The sequence below is a fragment of the Ambystoma mexicanum genome, chromosome 7p (assembly GCF_040938575.1).
Source record: "Ambystoma mexicanum isolate Mex_15411 chromosome 7p, UKY_AmexF1_1, whole genome shotgun sequence".
NCBI classification, from domain to species: Eukaryota; Metazoa; Chordata; class Amphibia; order Caudata; family Ambystomatidae; genus Ambystoma; species Ambystoma mexicanum.
This window is the reverse complement of record NC_090939.1, coordinates 737,631,738-737,651,135: the sequence shown is the minus strand read 5'-3', so window position 1 is coordinate 737,651,135 and position 19,398 is coordinate 737,631,738. Positions and strand designations below refer to the sequence as shown.

At 48.1% G+C, this 19,398-nt stretch overlaps 1 protein-coding gene across 7 annotated transcripts in view; it reads left to right on the top strand.

Annotated features, from left to right (window-relative positions):
* The window catches only part of SCML2 (Scm polycomb group protein like 2), a 1,699,115-nt gene that overhangs the window by 1,148,120 nt on the left and 531,597 nt on the right, over positions 1–19,398 (top strand). For all 7 annotated transcript variants that reach the window (XM_069636837.1, XM_069636835.1, XM_069636832.1 and 4 more), the window contains one exon: positions 11,332–11,535. In XM_069636837.1, the coding sequence (XP_069492938.1) occupies positions 11,332–11,535 (204 nt within the window). The remainder of the gene's footprint in view (positions 1–11,331; positions 11,536–19,398) is intronic.

The following is a 19,398-nucleotide window of genomic DNA, read 5'->3' as shown; positions in this document are numbered from 1 at the left end:
TCAGTTGCACTCTGTTATTACCAAAGCTTTCAAGGAAGCGACTGCACATCTACAACAAGCTAAAGAAAGGTACAAAAAAGGAGCAGACCAACACCGAAGCAATGCCCCTCAATACCAGGTTGGGGATCAAGTCTGGTTGTCCACCAAACATTTATCGCTAAAAGGACCTCGCACCTTCAACCCCAAATACCTGGGACCATATTCAATTACGGCCATAATTAATCCAGTGGCCGTTAAATTAGATTTGCCAACCCATATGAGAATACATCCTGTGTTTCACGTATCTCTTTTGAAACCCATGCAACCTGGAACCAGACTGACCAGACCTCCAGAACCCATTCAGGTGAATGGAGAGCCCGAATTTGAAGTTAAAAACATTTTGGACTCCAAGATCATCAAATCAAAACTATTCTACCTAATCGACTGGAAAGGCTACGGACCCCAGGAAAGATCCTGGGAACCCTATGACTACGTCCATGCTCCCCGTCTAGTCAGGAAATTCCACCGAACCTTTCCCGATAAACCAAAACCCCCGGGGAGGACAAGTTTGGGAGGGGCCTTGAGAGGGGGTGCTGTCATGAGCGCTACTCCCGAGGAGCCAAGAGTGGCCCAGCGTCCCCGGAAGCAGGCTCATCATCCACACCCCCGGTTCCAGCAGACCCCTACAGGGGCCCTTTGGACCATGTCCTGGCGCCTCTGGCGCCAGGCTCATAAGGAACCACAGCCCCGGCGCCATGGGCGCCGGGCTCATATTCTTAAAGTGTGCAGTAGTGATTGGGTGGACTTACCTGTGGCAGACCATACTGCATACTCGCCTAGAACAATCCAAGCTGGGTGAAGTCCCAGCCACTGGCTGGGAGGGACCAATCCTCTGTTACAGGAACTCTTTTCTTACCTGGGTGAGGCTGGAGGAAGAATACGCACCAAAGCACTTCTCCACTATTTAAACCACGCCCGATCGAATTCACGTGCTTCGCGTTATTCTGCAACAGCAGCAGGACGCTCACCGAGTCGGCTCCTGCATTCCAGGTCCAGACACACCCTCAGTTTCTCAGCAGCAATCTGTGGATGAAGAAAAGGCACAGGAACATCTACTCACCAGAATTCAGCCACAAGAGTCCAGTCTCCGACAACCTGCAAATAAAGACATAAGGTTAGAAAACGGGCAACACGCTCGCAGCTGCGCTCGCTTACCTTATCCATCCGTGATCACACCGGAGTTCACCGCGGCCTTCGCTTCGGCAGCATCAGAGGACCTGGAAGACAAAAGACATTGTTAGTGGTGTCCGAGCCGAAGGGTTCGCAACTCAGTTATACTTACGCGCTTCTTCACGCGCAGCAGCGGCAGCATCGCCCTCAGCATTTTGGCATCTGAAAGAAAGGAAAAGACATTATTAGAGGTGCCCATTTTGAAGTGGCCACAATTCAGTAATACTTACGCGCTTCTTCACGCGCAGCAGCGGCAGCATCGCCCTCAGCATTTCGGCACCTGAAAGGAAGGAAAAGACATTATCAGAGGCGCCCATTTGGAAACGGCCACAATTCAGTTATACTTACGTGCCACCGCACGTGCAACAGCGGCGGAATCGCCCACAGCATCTCGGCACCTGAAAGACAGAAAAGGACATTATAAAAGGGTGCTCCTTCAGAAGCGGCCTCAGATCTTCTATACTCACGAGCCTCTTCTTGCACAGCAGTGGTGGTGTCACCAACAGCTCCTCGGCACCTGAAGGACTATTACAAGCCACAAAAGGACACTGAGCCTAAACACTGAAATCATCCAGTGACGTAACTGGATTCCACACGCCTCTGCACCAGAAGCAGGATGGATAGCTTGGCTCTACTAAACCAAAGGTGAGAGTTCGTGGAGACCAGTCGAGAACCAAGAAGTGGGAAAAGCAGAAGATTGGTGGGAGAACTTATCCAACCAGCTTGTAATTACCCCTTTTTCTTCCACCTGCAGAAAACTCACCTTACAAGCCAGACAGTCAATATTCGGAGGTCCTACCCAGAGCGTCTTCCGAGTTCTACGCCTCATAGTCATAGAAGCAACTGTAGCAGTCCAGTTTGGGTCAGCGCCTCCGTGGGAATCAGGTGAGCGTTACAGAGATCTTCCTCAGGTGGGGGCATCCCCAAGTGGATCTGTTTGCCTCCCGGGACAACAGGAAGTGCTAGCAGTTTGCCTCTTGGCAGGGGCAGTGCTCCAGCTCTCTGGGCGGTGCATTCCAGATACGGTGTAACGACGTGACGGCATACACCTTCCCACCCACACCCCTAGTCCACAGGGTGATCTGCAAGATAACACCTCCGCATCATTTTGATAGCTCCATGGTGGCAGGCGAGACCGTGGTTCTCCGAGCTACTCAGCCTATCGGACAGACCACCCATTCACCTACCACTGGGCCTAGCTCCTCTCCTGACCCAGCAGGGGGGCAGGGTACTCCACCCCTGTTCCTCACAAACTAGCCCTCACAGCTTGGTTCCTGATCAGGTCACGCTGAAACACCTGAGCCTTGCAGGCTAACCTAGAGATCATCCAGGGCGCTAGAAGCAAGGCTACTCGGAGCCAATATAAGTGTAAATGGTCTAGATTCTGTCATTGGGCTGACTCTTAGGAGATCGACCCTCTTGTGCACCTTGGACGACGTGCATTCCATCTCGGGACACATCGCCCACTCCGGTGTACAGGTGGACACATGCTGCACGTATCTGGCAGCCATAGAGGCTTACAGGAATTCGGGGGAGGGCCTCTTCTCCTCCAACCCAGTGGTCAATCGACATCTGGCGGGCCTCCACAGGCTTACCCGCCTAGAAGGAAACCTCTGTGGGAGCTCAATTTTGTGTTGGGAGCCTTGGCGCACAAACCGTTCGAGCTAATGGCGTCCGCAGACATAAGGCTGGTCACCATACAGACAGCTCTGCTTCTTGGCCTCTCCTCCGCTCGCAGAGTCAGCGAGAACCAGGCCCTGGTGGCATCAGAGCTCTACTCTACATTTCACAAGGACAAGGTGGTCCTTCGAACACACCCTGCGTTCCTACCCAAGGTGACCACCTCCTTCCATCTCCACAAGGATATAGTCATACCCACTTTCTTCGCTGATCACAAGGATGAGCCTCAGAGTGTCTTGAACTGTCTGGATGTCTGACATGCTCTGAAATACTACCTGGACAGGACCAAGGCCTTCTGCAAGTCAGACGCCCTGTTTGTTACTTTCGGTGGGTCAAGGCCCAGTTATCAGGCTTCCAAGGCCTCCATAGCAAGGTGGATGGTTGCGGCCATCAAGGAGGCCTATGAGGTGCAGCACAAGCCAGTGGCAGCTAACTTGCATGCCCAGGCGGTCAGAGCCAGGGCCACGGCCATCGCGTTCCAACGGCACGTGCCGTGGCAGGTCATCAGCAGGGCAGCTACCTGGTCCACCCCTTCGGCTGTCTGTAAGCACTACTGTTTGGATGCCGCCTCTAGGTCAGACGCGGGATTCAGGCAGGCGGTTCTAAGAAACCTTTTTTCTTAAGGAGGGTCTCCTCTCCACCATGGGGGCTACATTCGGTTGTAATCGCCCATACAGTATCGAGGAAAGAGGACGGGGACATAAGAGTAATTAATAGTTACTCACTGTGGTGACTAACATACTCTTATCTATAGTCCCATTTACTCCATACGTTCCACCATCCTCTCCCTAATAATACTAGAGTCATTAGGCAATGCTGAATATTGTCGACGCTTCAATGGGGACTGAGGAGTGGCGCCAGTGGGCTGAGTCAGGTGAGCGCATGCTCCCAGGGCCGTGCCCCGCGCAGCTCTAAACTTAAAGGGGAAGACCTCCCGTCCCTCACGAGGGACGCCCGTACAGTATGGAGGAAAGTAACGTTTTGTAACTATTAATTTTCAGAATAGTGGAACACACATTCAAGGAGTAGTATATACCTCTACTACTTTTGGGATAACAGTTATACTAGGTGAGACCTTTTTTGGTGTATTATGAAATTACAACTGCTTTTCAGCTCCGTGGAACACAGGCTAAAATAAGCAAGAACTCTTTCGCTAATTTCTTATGCACCACGCAGACCAAGGTCAGCTACACCAATGGAACACTTTTCAGGAATGGCACACGGTTATTTTTGGCAGTTAAAACCTTTTGTTGTAACATACTATTACAGCTGCTTTTTAAGATCAGTGGAACACAGATTGAGATAAGCAATAAGTCTTTAACTTGTTTTACGATGGCACACAACCGGTTTACTTTTTAAAGGGTCTATCAGCGACTTAAGGGTAAATATAATCTTATGGACTAGGAGCACGTTAGTCACTGCAGTGAGTAACTTGAAATTCCTTGTAGTGCGTTTACTTAGGCTCTTTCTCTCAACAAGCTTTGTATCCGTAATACTTAGACTTCCTTCACTTCACCCAGAGATGTTTATTCTAGGTCTTACTCGTAGCTCTCTGAAACTGGGCTGCAGATATTTCAGCGTTAACAAATTGCTAAACGCCATGTAGCTATGGGATGGTGGTCATAGCTAATCCTTGTGGCTGATGTTTGACTGAAGGATCTTGCTTCCACTAGATGTCAGCCTGTGCATAGCATGTGAATCTAAGCAGTTACAAGCATCAGAAATACGATTCCTGTGAGTAATATATCTGTCAAGATGGATTTCTGAACTCTGACCTGAAGGGCAGAGGTTCAGAAGGCCAGCCTAGTTTCTTGGAACAGGGTAACCTTCTGGACAAGCCAGACCAATCAAGGTAGCATTGGCAGCGGTTAAGACTAGGTCTCGGGAGGGGCGGCAGTGACTGAAAGACCTCAGTGAGCACACAGAGTAAAGGACATTTAAAGATCACTCCCAGTCAGGTGTGTATATATTAAAAATACAAGTACATTTATTCAAGCACTTTGAGTTTCAACACAGTAGTTATTAACCGTAACACTTTTAAACCAACATAATCCTACTAAAATACATATATACAAAACCAAGGGCCTAAACGGTTAATGCACGAAAAGGGTCCACAACCTACAAAAGGGAAGGAAGCAGGTAGTGCAAAGATTCTTTAGGCAGTTCTGCAGTGATCACAATCCTAACTGAAAGGCAGTCCAGTCCCTAAGAAGAGGGTAGCTATTGCTCAAATGTACTTGCAATGCTGGCGCATGCAGTAGTGCAGATGGGCGAAAACGGGTCTCTTGTAGGGTCTGTAGCAGCTCAGGAAGGTGGGGGGTGTGATGCAGAATAGGTTCCCACTATTCGTGGAGGGTTTCCCTGGGAGGGCAGAACAGGTTCCAGGAATTGGGAATAGTTCAATAGCTCATCTGTGGAAAGGAGAGGGGCCACTTGTGTCAGCGAATATACAATGTTAGATATAAATATCAATTGCTCCAGGTGAATAGAGAAGGAAAACAGAAAATCACCTACCTGGGCTGGATAAACGGAGAGAAATGTCCTCTGGCCCGGTGAGTGCCTGGAATGGATCTCTCTGACTCTCCCTGTAGAAATTAGGAATTCCCCTGAAAACCCCTCCGGAGTCCTGCTCAAAGGCTTGATTCCCAGGGAAACCCTCACGGGGGAAAAAAACCCTGTGGAGAGCTGCCAGAGAGCGTTGTCTCCCCGAGATGTTCTAGCGCGGGATGCAATTCCGCCTTCTGAGTTTGGGAGCTTCTTAGCAATTGAGACTAAGTTCTGGTGAAGAAGATGAGGTTAGATTAGAATATAATTTCCTTGTCTATCAGTTTGCCAGACCCCCTTTGTATCTTCTGTTCTATATCTTACCCCCAGTTAGTAGGAAGAGAGGCGTCCTGAGGAATCGATGTGAAGGAAGGGAGAGATAACCTGTAGTTCCCAGAAGTACTGAATCGATGGGCTAAGGAAAACAGTAGAAAAGAAAGGGTAGAGGGAGAAATAGCTAATGATCACTAAACAACAGTAGCAAATCACAAAACATAAAGCCTACCAGTTTGTAAACAAAGGAAGCCTCCCGGAGACAGCTCACGGGGGGTTGGCAGTAGGCCTGGGATGTTGAGGTAGGTAACCGCGCTAGAAAGAAAACATAAAAAGGGAACAACCGATTACGGAACTCCCTAGACTGCCGATGGAAGAAGGATTAATATAAAGCGTACGGAATACCTCGTGGAGGGCGAGGATCTGTATTCCAAACTAAAGAGAGACTGGGCTGGGAGGGGGCTCCAAAGGGGCGTGGTTTAACACGTCCGAAGTCTGGTAATGTCTTTTCCCGTACTGATGTCGCGGTCTGCAGGTCAAGAATAGGAGGGAAAATAGCGAGGTGAGAGAGTGTCAGAAGGAGTCAGGAATAAGGAAGCAAGGAGAGATAAACTGTAACAAACTAACTCACGTAGCGCTTGTATACTCCTAAGAGAGTAGCAAAGCACTGGACTATTGGAGGAACCTGTTGATAAGCTGCTTGGGAGGATGTGACGTCAGTGAGCTGCAATGTGTTCTGGGAAAGAACATCTAGACTGTTGTGTGTGCTATAATCGCCAGATACGGTGGCCATGTTGAAGTACCTCCCAGGATAAGGATCTGCCGTACAGAACATGACAACTTGTGTGTAAAAATGGATGGATGCCCTAGGGGCCACCGGTAAGGGATGCAATTACTCACCGACCCCTGGCACACTCCAGACCAAACCTCGGTAGTCAAGTCCAATTCAGTTGCAGGTGCAAATGTGGCAATCTTGTGGCTCTGCGGCTTTCAGTGGCAAAGTTACTGCATTGATTCCCAAACAGTACAGTGGCGATCTCTCTGCTCCTGGTGGATGAATCGGGCCAGTTTCACTGTAGCAGGCTTCAGGGCACAGAGGGTCACAGCTACAATGCACTTGCAAAGTTTGTCACCACGACTGGGCGACACAGTAACCGCGTGTTCGGGCGCTCTCTCTTTACTCCAGACATGGGAATGCCAAGTGTACGAAATTCGGTGTGAGGGTTCTGTGAACACGGAGCTTGCGGTGTACCAAGCTTCGAGGGCCTCCTCGAAACAGTGGCGGTATCAGGGCAAAGATCCTGCGCAAGCTGGTGAGACCACTGGTTGGCCCAGGGACACTTCCGAGAAAGTTTACTTGCAGGGTTTGATGAAGGTGCAGAGAATAGTTAGTCCCACCATTCCAGTGGGTCGAAGCGTGTCTGCAGACCTTCTAGCTCGATAAAATGCAGAGGGGTCCAGCAGGACAACAGCGGGCTCAAGGTGCCAAACTTTCCAGCAGGTCACCAGTGGTTCCTCTACTCAACTTCTAAGTTTCAGGATACTTGGAGCCTATCCTTCATTCAGTGGGAACTCGAGGTCGACATGCTATGGGTGTTTGGAGTCTTCTCTTATCCAGAATCTCCTTCGTGCCAAAAGGAAGAGGACCCAAATGGAGATCTGCTCACATACAGGCACACCATACGTGGACCATCCGGGACCAGGGTGGTCCCAGGCATTCGCAGCACACCAGACTCTCTGGCACCCAGGATGTGTATTGGAATCAGCCAATCCATCCCACATCCTGGAAGCACACACACAAGGCATGCAGAAGCCAGAAAAAGCTTGGTGTTTCGTTGGAGAACGCATGCCCAAATAAGAACTGACCCGGGTAGGCTCGACCTGGGGAAGGTAAAGGGGCAAGATGGCCAAAGGACAGGGCAAAGAACCTCGTGGCATGGCAATTTTGGAGCCAGGCCACCTATTTGTGTCAAACACGGTAAACACAGTTTATCTGGCAGGAAACGGTTAATAATACATGAAAAGATAAGCTGCCACCAGCCCTGGCCAAGGCACACTTGCACTAAAAAATCCTTTGAGTATCTAGGGCCTTTAGAAATAACAGGAAGACCCAAGTGCACTATACTGGAAGATACATTGTGCAATTGCAACATGTTACAGAAAAGTTGCAACATTGACAAGGACTAAGGAAAACAAAGTCTCCCAGTACTGACTGTCTGTAAGGGCATATCAGTTTCCCCATAATAAAGTGAGCGAAAAGCCCAGGGGAGTGCAGCAGAAGGCTGTGCTCCTCTGGCAAATTCAGACTATGGTGTACAACAATAGCAAACAGTTTGGAGGGGGGTACACAACTGGTTGGAAAATTACACATGAAATGGAACTCTTTCCTCACAGTATCCCATATTGAACTTATTAGTTACTACACCCTCCTATGTTGGGGATCCCCCTTTACTGATTGTCCACTTATCGATTGCTTTGAGATTTTACTGCTTCACTCCCTCCGGGATTGTCGAACTTGTTCTGGTCTGGATTTGTACACTGTTGTAACTCTTTGCCCGCATCGTACTGTAGTTGTGCTTATATGATGGATGGTGATGATACAAAGGGCTACTGAGGGATTTGTAGAATGTGTTCCTTGGTAGGTGTAGGAGATATGATTAGATGCACTGATCTAAACTGCTCCCTCTGTAATTCGACAGGGAAGTTCTAATGTGCTGTCACTATGCTTGCTGATGTGCCTACTTGATTGCTCCAAGTTTATCTTAATTTTTGTAGTACTGAAATCCGAAAAATTAAGTGTTAAGAAAAAATAAAAGAAAATAAATACAGGCTTAGTATATTCAAAGTTCATGTGCATGAAGCATCTTATGTGAAGATGCGCTAATACCAAGTAGTTACTGATCCTGTAAAATCTACTTAGCAACATTTTAGTCTTTGTCTAGACCCACGCCAAAAGTAAGATGTTTTCTCTGCAAATTATATATTAAAGTTACCAGTGTTATGGCACAATAAGAGATCATTATCTTTAGTAATGAAGCCAATGTCTTTCGCAGGTATCTGCAAAGGGGGCCAGCTCCTGTGAGGCTGCACATCTATTAACAGTTTACTATGTGAGCATTAACTAACCACTAAGTATTAGGGGCCTGGCTTGGTTGTTTTCCTTACCCTCCCTCTGTGTTACATCAGCCTCCTTTACTACTAACTGCTACCTGTACTGTTCAGTTAAAAAGGCCCTACTTGGGTCTTAATTCAAAGAAGCATTTTTTAATGGCAAAACCCCATTGGAAAACGTTCTGTTTATCGGGGCCATAATGTCTAGAGGTGAATTGACATCCTTTTATTGTAAACAAAATAAGGGCTTCCTTTATTGCTACCTTGCCTGTGATCTTTTTATGGACTGGACCTTATACTGACGACCGCCCAAAAGCTTTCAACAGAATACATGCTCCCTCTGTTTCTCTAGGTGTTCCTTAGAGAATTAAGCAATATGACCCTCGCAGCGGAGGCATTACCGATCAGGTAATGCCCCGGGGCCCATAGTTATAGGCCCAAGCAAAGCGAGGGCCTTATCGAAGGCCCCGGGCATCACCTGAGTCAGTAATGCCCCCGATGCAAGGGCCATATTGTTTTTAGTGCCCCGGACCGCAAGATTTGCGTGACCAGGGCACTAAAAGCATTTTTTTCGTTCCCGAAACGTTTCGGGACAGAAAAAAAAAAAGACCAAGAAACTGGCCACCGGGAGCGGACGCACTGGGCACCGAATTGTTCCCAGCACTTCCGCTCCCGAAAAAAAAAGAGAAGATAAGTGGGGTTGGGAGGGAGGGAGGAAGGGATGGAGGGGGAGGGGAGAAGAGGAAAAAAAACATACCTGCATCCCCGGCGGGGGACGATGGCAGCCTCCAGCCGTGTGGAGTCTGCCATCGTCCCCCACCGGGGACAAAGGAGCAAGAAGGTAAGTGGGGTGGGGAGGGCAGGGAGGAGGGTGGAAAAGGGGAAGGGAAAAAAAGCCTTATCTGAGTCCATGGCGGGGGGCAAAGGCAGCCTCTCAGCCGTGGGGAGGCTCGGAGCGGGGATGGCTCCGATTCGAGCCTCCTCATTGGCTGAGGGGCTGTCATGCCCCACACCGGGTGCAATGGCTGTGGAATCCCTGCCGAGGGATTCCCGGCCGGGTAATGCCTCGGCGAGGGCCAATCAGAATGGTTGTTTCATTCTGATTGTGCCCTCGCCGGGTTCTAATTATAGTAAGCTATCTTGGGCTGCTGCTGAAGCGCTGGGTGCATCCTCCTTCACATCTCACTCTCTGTATTGTAATTGACAGATTTTGAATGCCCAAGGATTATCTCCTTGGTCCACTCTGATCCAGGAAATATTATTAATTGGTATAACAGACATATTTAGGTTAAACTTGATCCTTTCATCTTTAATCGATGGTACACTTATGATATCTATCATATTAACCATCTATTTCATGACTTGATTGAGATTCCTTTTCCACAATTATGTTTACAGTTTAATGTTGAAGCATCCGATATCAATTTCCACCGCTCCCTTGTTAAACCTATCTGACAAATCCTTCTCAAAATGAATAGCATTAATGTTAAATCATTTCTCTACTAAAGCTGCAAAACTACTTAATGTTAGACAAAAGGAATATGATGGGAATTTGTAGCCCTCCCCTGATACTTAGGTAGAATAATGTTGTTCCCAAATATTTCCCCATGTTGCTGCAAATTTAGCTCCAATTTTCTTTATTTTACATTGTGCTCATTTGTCTCCAGACTGTCCAGTAACCTTACAAATCTTTATTGGTCTTATCAAATGCTACATGCTGATTTTTATATTGTATTTTTAAATGTGCATGTGTTTCTACATTTTGGGGAACAATATTTGGCTGCTTACAAATTAGCTTTGATTTTATTGAACCAGTTACTTTATGTAATTTAATGATTGGTACCCTGACCAACCAGTATATGCACCTCTCCTAACCTGTTTAATATTTTTATTTGTATTGGTTTTCACACCAGTTCGTCAAACTGGAAACAAATTGTCATTTCCAAGGTGGTCGAATTGTGTTTGAATAGAAGAAATTCATGCGTTTTCTAATAGCACCACTAAATTCAACAATAAAGGGCATATTTTTTGTTAAATACCTAGATAATGGAGAATTCGTTAATTGATTAATGCATTTTGATCCCTTCTCTCCCTCCTATTGTTTTTGTGTGTCTAGATTTATCACCTCAGTTTGTCTAAAGATGTATTATTATTAGATAAGAACTTTTTTAAAAATTGATTACATTCAATGTTTGTTAGAAGTGGTTGTTTGAATTTTCATATTGAGCATGTATGTCTAACTTGTGGTTTTATAATACTTTATACACTGCAAAAAAAGAAAGATGCACCGCACATGCAGAAAGAATCTGGAGAAGGCAAGGGGGGTAGGGTTACATGTATTCATCTGCTTGTTGCCGGACTTTGGATGCATGTGACAGATCCCTGTATGGATGAAGCCACAGAAAGCCAGCATTCTCTCGACTAGCTACCCTGTCCCCCTCTGTTCTAGATTTCTTGATATGGTGTTGTTGGTATGTTGTGTTAGCTTAACCCTAATCACTGATTATTTTTCAGTGTGCGTCTATGTGAACAAGCATGGAAACCCTGGGCCACACCTGGAAAAGAAGAAAGTACTGCAGCTCCCAGATCACTTTGGTCCAGGTCCTGTTAATGTTGTTCTTCAGCAAGCTGTGCAAGCTTGTGTAGATTGTGCCTACCAATCAAAGAGTGTGTTTGGATTTCTGAAATCGGGCCATCATTCTGGAGAAATGATTACAGGTAAGACATTTCATCATATAAATATGTTTGATGAATACATTGTGTTTTTAACTGAGAATTATTACTATTGTAATATTCTAATGCATAGTCTACATCAACATTTGTTTTCTAGAATATTCCTAGTTCATAAACCACAAGCATATTTTAAGTTTACTTTCACTTCTAGTTGTGTCAGTATGGGAGACCATGGACTCCATAGGATCCTGCCTAACTGCACACACCTCCGCTAGACCAGTCTTGAAGGAGTCCTGACTCTCCAGAGGCAGGCGTGAGAGAAATTCCACATTCTCACACCACAATTTCTGGTTTGCCGCAGCAAGGATGGCATCCGTGTTAGCTTGGTGTAGAGGACGACCGGCATTGAGGTAATATTTCTTGCCAAAAGACTAAAGTTCCTTGTCCTCTTTGTACAGGCAGTTGGAAGCGGCACCAGCCTCAGAAGAAGAGGATGACTTTGAATATAAAAACACAGCTGCAACGACTGAAGAATGTGGCTGAGGGTGTGATGCTAGGAGGACTGGTTCCCCATCCAGTAGACGAAAGCTGCTATCCAGCTTCTTGTTCATCTGGGCATAGGCCTGAGGCTTTTCCCAAACTGTCTAGGCCAAGGAGAGTACGTCTTTTTGCAGAGGAATGCCCAAGCAGTCCGTGGCGCTCAGGCCAATACCTCTGCCAGCACTCCTGACTCTTGTGGGGGCCTTCTCCGGATGGGGCCCCCCTAAAATCTCTGCTAGGTCCTAAAGCTGGTCATGAAACGCGTTGACAGATTCAGAAGGCTCCTCTTCCTGCACGCAGTTGCCCGTGCCACCTTGCCCCTCCTGTTTTTATCAGGTAGAGGGGAGTCCTGGTCCTGTTGTGGCAGAGGCGTCCCCCCAGCCCCATTTTGTCCCCCCCAAAGCCCCGGTTTGCCCCCAGGGAAGGCTGTGGAGCAACAGGCATCTGTTGCAAGGGCGTTGGTGGTGCGGCCACCGGAGCCAAAAGAGGAGGAGGGGTCTTGGACCTGAACGGCCATGGACTGCGGTACTGGGTCTCCTGGCGGGACTTGTGGAAGGGGTCCTTGGAGGCACCACCTGGGGGACCACCTCCTTACTGAGATCCTTGAGGATTCCCACCATCTGTAGAGAGCGCAGAAGGAAGTGCTGAAAAAAAAGGTCCTCGCATGCCGCTGGGTCACGGCCCTCTGACACACTGGGCCTTCTGTCGTGCTCAAAGCGTTGAGGCACCTGGGAAGGGTATCCGAACGGCTGGGTAGCATAAATGTAGTCCTGTGGGGACTACCAGCCTGGACACTGAGGCCCCAAGGTGCTCCCTGAAGGAAGAGGACTGGATCCCCCCCCTGAACCCACCCATTCTGAGGGCAATGGGGTCCCATGAGGCCTAATGTCCAAATCTAAAATAACCGCCAGCCATGCAGGCTCAGCCACATGCTTGTCCCCCATTTAGGAGCCTACGGCACACACTGGGACACAGGGGTCGAAGGCCCAGAACCCTGTGTTGGGGCCAACACAACCGAGGATTCAATTTTCCCTAGACCCTGGGACAGAAGTGCCGACCTCGGAGAGGGCTCCGGTAATCTTAGGTCCCTTAGCCAGCTGGCTGGAAAATGACCTGGCCCCCTGTATCACGACCTCGGAGTCAGCTCTGGCAGCCTTTTTGTCCTCAGCCGCCGAGCTGGTACTCGTATGGACCCATTCCTCAGGCTTGTGCCTGGAACCGTAGCTCAGAAGCCCCTAGCACAACCTAGTGCAGAAGAGCTGGACCACCCCTCGGTGGCTTGCCCAGAAGAGCCCCTGCGCCTCTTGGCTAAGAAGCCAGTGGCCTCGCCGTCCTCAGGCCTACCACCAGTAGTGGAGTCCGAGGTACCCCCCTCCCAGTCGGAGGCCCCGGGAAGGAGTCTCCAGGTTGGGGTGCCTTAGAGCCTAGAGGGCCTACCTTCTCGAGATGTGAGGTCTTGGCCGTGAAGTCCTTCAGATGACCAGGTGGTTAAGTGTGGAAGATCTCCCTCAAGTGGGAAAGTCGATTCTTCAACGAACGATGACCGAGAGAGCTGCTAGCCATGCATGTGCCCCAGTGGTGGTTGGACTCCAAGAACTGAAGGCAGAATACATATGCGTGGGGGTACGAGGCCGGGAACGACCGATTGCAGGATGTGCATCTCGTGAAGCCTCCTGCTGCCGACATGTTCCGGTGGAGGCAAGGCACCAAAGGGAGGTGAAGAAATTAGAAAAAGAAAAGAATGGGGAGCACGCAGAATGTTCAAAAAGTGACTGCGCCTAGCTGCCAGGTCTGACAAATCCATGCTGAAAAAGCAACTGAGCTGAGGCGGCAGAGGCCTCTGGGGCGTATCCGGGGCCGTGCCCCCATGTGCTGTAACAAATGTAAAGGGGAAACTCATATTTCTGATGCTTTTTTATCTGCTTATAATCGTATAGTCCGACATCCAGTGGTAACCGCAGAGTATTGCATCTTGTCTTTCGAGAATCGAAAGGGGACGTTGACATGGCCGTGCCTGTACCAATATCCCTAACGTGACGTGTAGTGTACCCAACACCCTCACGAGGTCCCTCAGATTGTTTTTTCGCCTTATGCGGAGCTCTTCCAGAGACATTGCTATTGTTATCCTTTTTGTCCCTTGGTCGGATATTATATAGATATATATTATATATCATCTGCCGTCCTTTCCTTAGACGGCTGTTTCCTGATGTACGTCGAAGCCTGCTCCACGGATCTTGTGGTCGGCACTGGCCTGCCTACACAGAAGGGAGAGTGGGGTCGGGGTGGACATTTCCTTTTTTAAGAGTGCCTTTCCCTTTCCTCTCTCTGTTCCTGTCAGGCTTTCACAAATCTGATGTTGTCCCCGGAAGCTGCTGAACCCCCGCAGTCCCCTTTGGATGCTAACCTCTTAACTGGTATCAAGCAGTTCAGTTGAGAGCACCCCCAAGGGAAAGGGGGAAAATGGGACAAAATAATAAACTTCAGGTTTTGCTCAGCTTCTTTATCTGTCAACCTGTTGGTGAAAATAACAACAAATTCACTTTAGTCACTAACCTTTGAATTCCTTGGCTCTGACTTCTCTTTATAAATTTAAGTAAATAAACACGCTACCATACCTGATTATCCTCTGTGAATAACGAGTCTCAGATGCTCTTACTAATTTCTTCAATTCGGTTTTGAAAAAACTGCTAATCTCTCTCAGTTTAATGAGTTTGTCTTCAAGCAGTTCAACTGTCTTTTACCCAAACAACCCGCTGGAAATATTATACATGTAGTTTGTATTGGTGTCTAGCTTCAACACAAATTCCAAGAATGACACTCTAGCTATTCAATTTAAAATTGTTTGTTTCCTGAATGTATAAAAGTGTTCATTAATTGGATCTTTTGCTTGCAAAGAAAATCGCTCATAAAAGAAGCGTTCCTTTAACCAGAATATGCGCATGCGTGAAGATATTGTTTACTCCTTCTAAAATGGAAGCGCACATGAACAAGGAATTGAGTTCAAAAATGAAACTGGCATGGGCGCATGCGTAAAGGAATAGTATTCCACTCTTCTTAATATGAATTGTTCAAACATGAAAGAAGAAATTCCTCAGTTCCGGACACTAATCCTTGAAGAGGCAGCCCAGTGATGATCACGCGCCAGGTTAGAATGTTAGTAAATTAAACATAACGCCTCGGAGTCGCGTGGCTACCACACTGTCACTTGCGCAGACAGTGTAAGATTTCTAATGCTAGTCCGACGGTAAGAAAAGCACTGTTACCGTCAAAAGGTACAATACTCAATAAACTTTTATACGGCCGAAAAAAACACACGACGCTAAAATGATAAACAGACCTCCACACACCAACTTGCCAGGTGCAAAAAATGTGACGCAGTTCAATAAATTTAAATACAGTTCTAGAAGTTCAAAAATAAATTCTTGAAAGAACGAAATGAACTACTATTTAAACAAAAAACTAAGAAAAACAGGAACAAGTTAATTAATGGTTTTGATATTTAACTCCTGCTTGAAAATCATAAAATTCCATAAAAGATAATGAATTCACTTAGCTTGCTTCTTTCTTTCACCGGAACGTTTTCTAAGTTTCTTCTTAAATCTCGAACACTTTCCTGGTCCAAATAACTAATTTCAGGCACAAGGGCCTAACTAAAGTTTTCTAAATCTTAAGAGCTTCAAACATAAGACCTTCCAGCTGGGCTTCTGACAATGAAAGGCGGTTTAGAATGTTCCAACAATGCCTTTCTTTTACTTCTGACCAATCACTGATCCTTTTGGAATTCTCCATTTTTACTTGGGAAGCTCTCCACACTCTGCACAGAAAGTTAAGGCCCAAACCATACTTTATGTTAATCATATCCTCATTCCACCACATTCATCCAAATCCCACGAAACCTGACAGTTCCCTTGGTCTCTTCATCACTGTGTTGTTCCTCAGCTATGGAGAGGATTCCATTTAGGTTTTGTCCTTCTTGCGAAGCCAAATTCCCGTGGAGAGACAAACAGCTTAAGTGTAATTGGTGTTTACCCCTTAATCTGCGGCTTGTAAGGTCCTGCGTCTGAAGACACTCAAGGAGCGCCGTGTTAAGCGGTGGGCAGCCGAATGTCGCAGGCCGAGAGTAGTTCTCCCACCACCGATTGTGACGAGGGGCTTGGTGACGAACAGGGTTCAGAATCGGAGGCCATTGACCTCTCGGCGGAGCGTCCCCGCTCTGCGTCATCTGTCCCCGGCCCCGCTAGGCAAGATGCGATTCCTGCTATGGGGGCTGTACATCCCAGTGACAAGGACGCACAATCTCACCACACTAAGGACACAACCCCCTGTATGTCTTCTACGAAACAGTCGAAGCGTCCCATAGCGCCAACGGGCACACCGGATACTTCGGCAGTGCCGGCCGGTCGTTGGGATCGGCAGTCCTCCCCGCAACCGCAGGTGTGACGTGACCGGGCATTCTAAATCGAAGGGCGCTTCCACCAATATTCAAACCACTGTCGAGACGCATTGGAAGAAAGCATCAGCGGTAGGAAATGCCCCGGTTCCGCGGAAAACGCACGCGCAACCTCAGGCCCAGCCCAAGCACCTTCCTGCGACTGAAGACATTACTGAAAGCATCGCTAGGATCGTTTTGGCGGCTAGTCAGAAGGAAAGGTCGCGGGGTTCGTCGAAACCTACGGATAAACCGAAAAATAAAGATGGGCCTAAGGAGTCATCGGAACCCATAGAGAGGCATAGGGATAGGTCGAAAGACACACCTCAACCGTTGGTCCCTCAGAAGGACTTTTCGGAGGGCCCTGGGGGGATTTCTTCGACGTTAAAGAAGAAATCTCGACATTCTTCAGCAGAAGATCCTTTAGAGGCACCTTTCTCACCACTAGACTCCTCTGGTTCCTCAGTTTGTAACAGGGAAAGGTTTGCGGGGTGCATGGATAGGTTGGAGAGGTTTGTGGAGCTCTCAGAGAAATCCACACCTAAGAGAACTCGTGAGGAGAGTTCTTTTCCCCTGTTGCAAAATTTCAAAAAGTCCTTGATCCTTCCCAAGAAGAATATACTTATGACCTCACTGAAGATGAGGTCCCTGGGGACCCTGAGGATGAGCACTTTGACCCCACGGAGGGTTGGGACGACAACCAAGACCTGGTCGACCCTCAACCTTGGGCATCACCTAATCCAAATCCGGAACCTGATGCCCTTTGCATGGATTCCCCCCCCCCCTCATCACACCCGCTCAACAGCCCTCCCCAGTTGACGACCAAATGGCGTTTAACGCCATATTGAAAAGGGCGGCAGAACATTTCCACATTGCTGCCCAGGAAGCTGTACCAGAGACTGATTTTGTCAAGGACATTTTAAAAGAAAAGCCACCAGCCAGCCAGGCTATTCCTTCGTTAAATTCATTCAAGAAAAGATTGTCCCCTTCATTATTGACACCCGCCCTTACGAGAGCGGTCAATCATAGGGTGGAAAAGCTATTTCGCCCTTCCCCTTCTGATTCCCCCTTTACATCAGGGGATATGCTACTCCAGACTCACTGGTGGTAGCTACAACCAGGAAGAGAGCGGGGGTTACCCCTGTCAACCTGGGAAGCACCCCCTGACCAGGAGTGCAAGAGGCTATACGCACTGGTGAAGAGGGTCACAGCTGCCGCAGCTTTTTCCACTCGCATTGCCAGTAACACAACCTTGCTGGCTAGCTATGCAGACGCACAATGGACCATGCTACAGGAGGGCCTTAAAGAAGTCTCCGAACTGCTTCGGGCTTGCCTGCTTTCCATTGCAACTGAAGGCAAACAGTCTAATCAAAGTATTCCCAAAAATACTTTGGATGCGGCAGAGACGGTTTGGCAGGACCTTGGCACAAGGTACTCTCCTGAAAAGGCATGCATAGTTACGTAACTTTGGTTTCAAACCAGAGACCCAAGCTTCATTAATAAATAAACCGGTGGAGGAATCCAACTTATTTGAGAAGGCAGTTGACGAAGCTCTCGAAACTGCTAAGAATGAGCACGACACCCTCAAGACCCTGGATCAAATCAACCAGAGGCCTTCCCCAAGGAGAGGGAGCGGGTCTAGATTTTACTTTCGTGGCCAACGGTTTCCTCACCACCAATATTGCTCAGGAAATAACTGTTCCTCACCTCAAGGAACTGGCTTCTCCACCCCGTATCCCCCAAGAGGTCAACTACTTGGAAAGGGAAGGGGCCGGAATTCCACCCCTAGATGCTCCCCGGCCTCAGGCCTGAAATGACCAGCGGATCCGGGTCCCCTCCCATGCCTACCCGGTCGGGGGCCAGCTAACATTTCTTCAAGCATGGGAGGGGATAACATCAGACCAGTGGGTACTCAAGACCGTCGCCCACGGGTACTGCATAAAATTCTGCCAGACCCCCCAGCTCAGACCTCCACGATCAAGACGCCTGATGCCGGAACACCTGCGCATCCTGCTACAAGAGGTCGAGATCCTGCAGGAAAAGGGCCCCATAGAAGTCGTATCTCTTCTACAGGTAAACAAGGGTATTTATTTAGTGTACCCAAAAAGAATCTCACCATGCACCCTGTACTAGATTTGCGTCCAGCCAACAAAGGTTTTGTATGGTCACTCTGCAGGAAGTAATTCCCCGGCTCACACAGGGGAACTACATGGCAACAATTGACATGAAAGATGCATACTTTCATATTTCAATGTTGCCAGCGCACAGAAAATACCTCAGATTCATGATACAAGGCAAAACACTACCAGTTCAAGGTATTACCCTTCGGCATTGCCTCAGCACCAAGGATATTTACAAAGGTACTGGCAGTGGAGCAGCACACCTGCGCAGGCTATCCATCCCAGTTTATCCTTACCTCGACGACTGGCTCATAACGGGGGATTCCTATAAAACATGCCTGTCAAATACCCAAAAGACGATAGACATCTTATTCAGCCTGGGATTCTCCATCAACAAGAAGAAATCCAGCTTAGACCCCAGTCAAGCCAAGCAGTTCCTAGGGGCTCTAATTCGAATAAGGACGGCCTCGTCTTCCCCTCCAACAAGAGGGTCCAAAACATGTTTCAAATCCCTAAATATGTAGCCAGTCGAGAGGTGACAGTACACAATGCTATGCGACTGTTAGGAATGATGGCGTCATGCGTTTATTTGGTTCCTCATGCGCGCTTGTGCATGCGTCCAATGCAAGAGTGGCCCAACAGCCAGTGGTGTCAGACCAGCGGATAATGGGACGATCTAGTGGTTGTCTCGCCAGCCCTCGTTCTCTCGCTGCGGTGGTGGTCAAGGGAGAACCTCTTGAAGGGATAGTCCTTCACCACCCCTGCAGTAGAAGCCACTCTCATTACAGACTCATCTCTCATGGGGTGTGGAGCTCACCT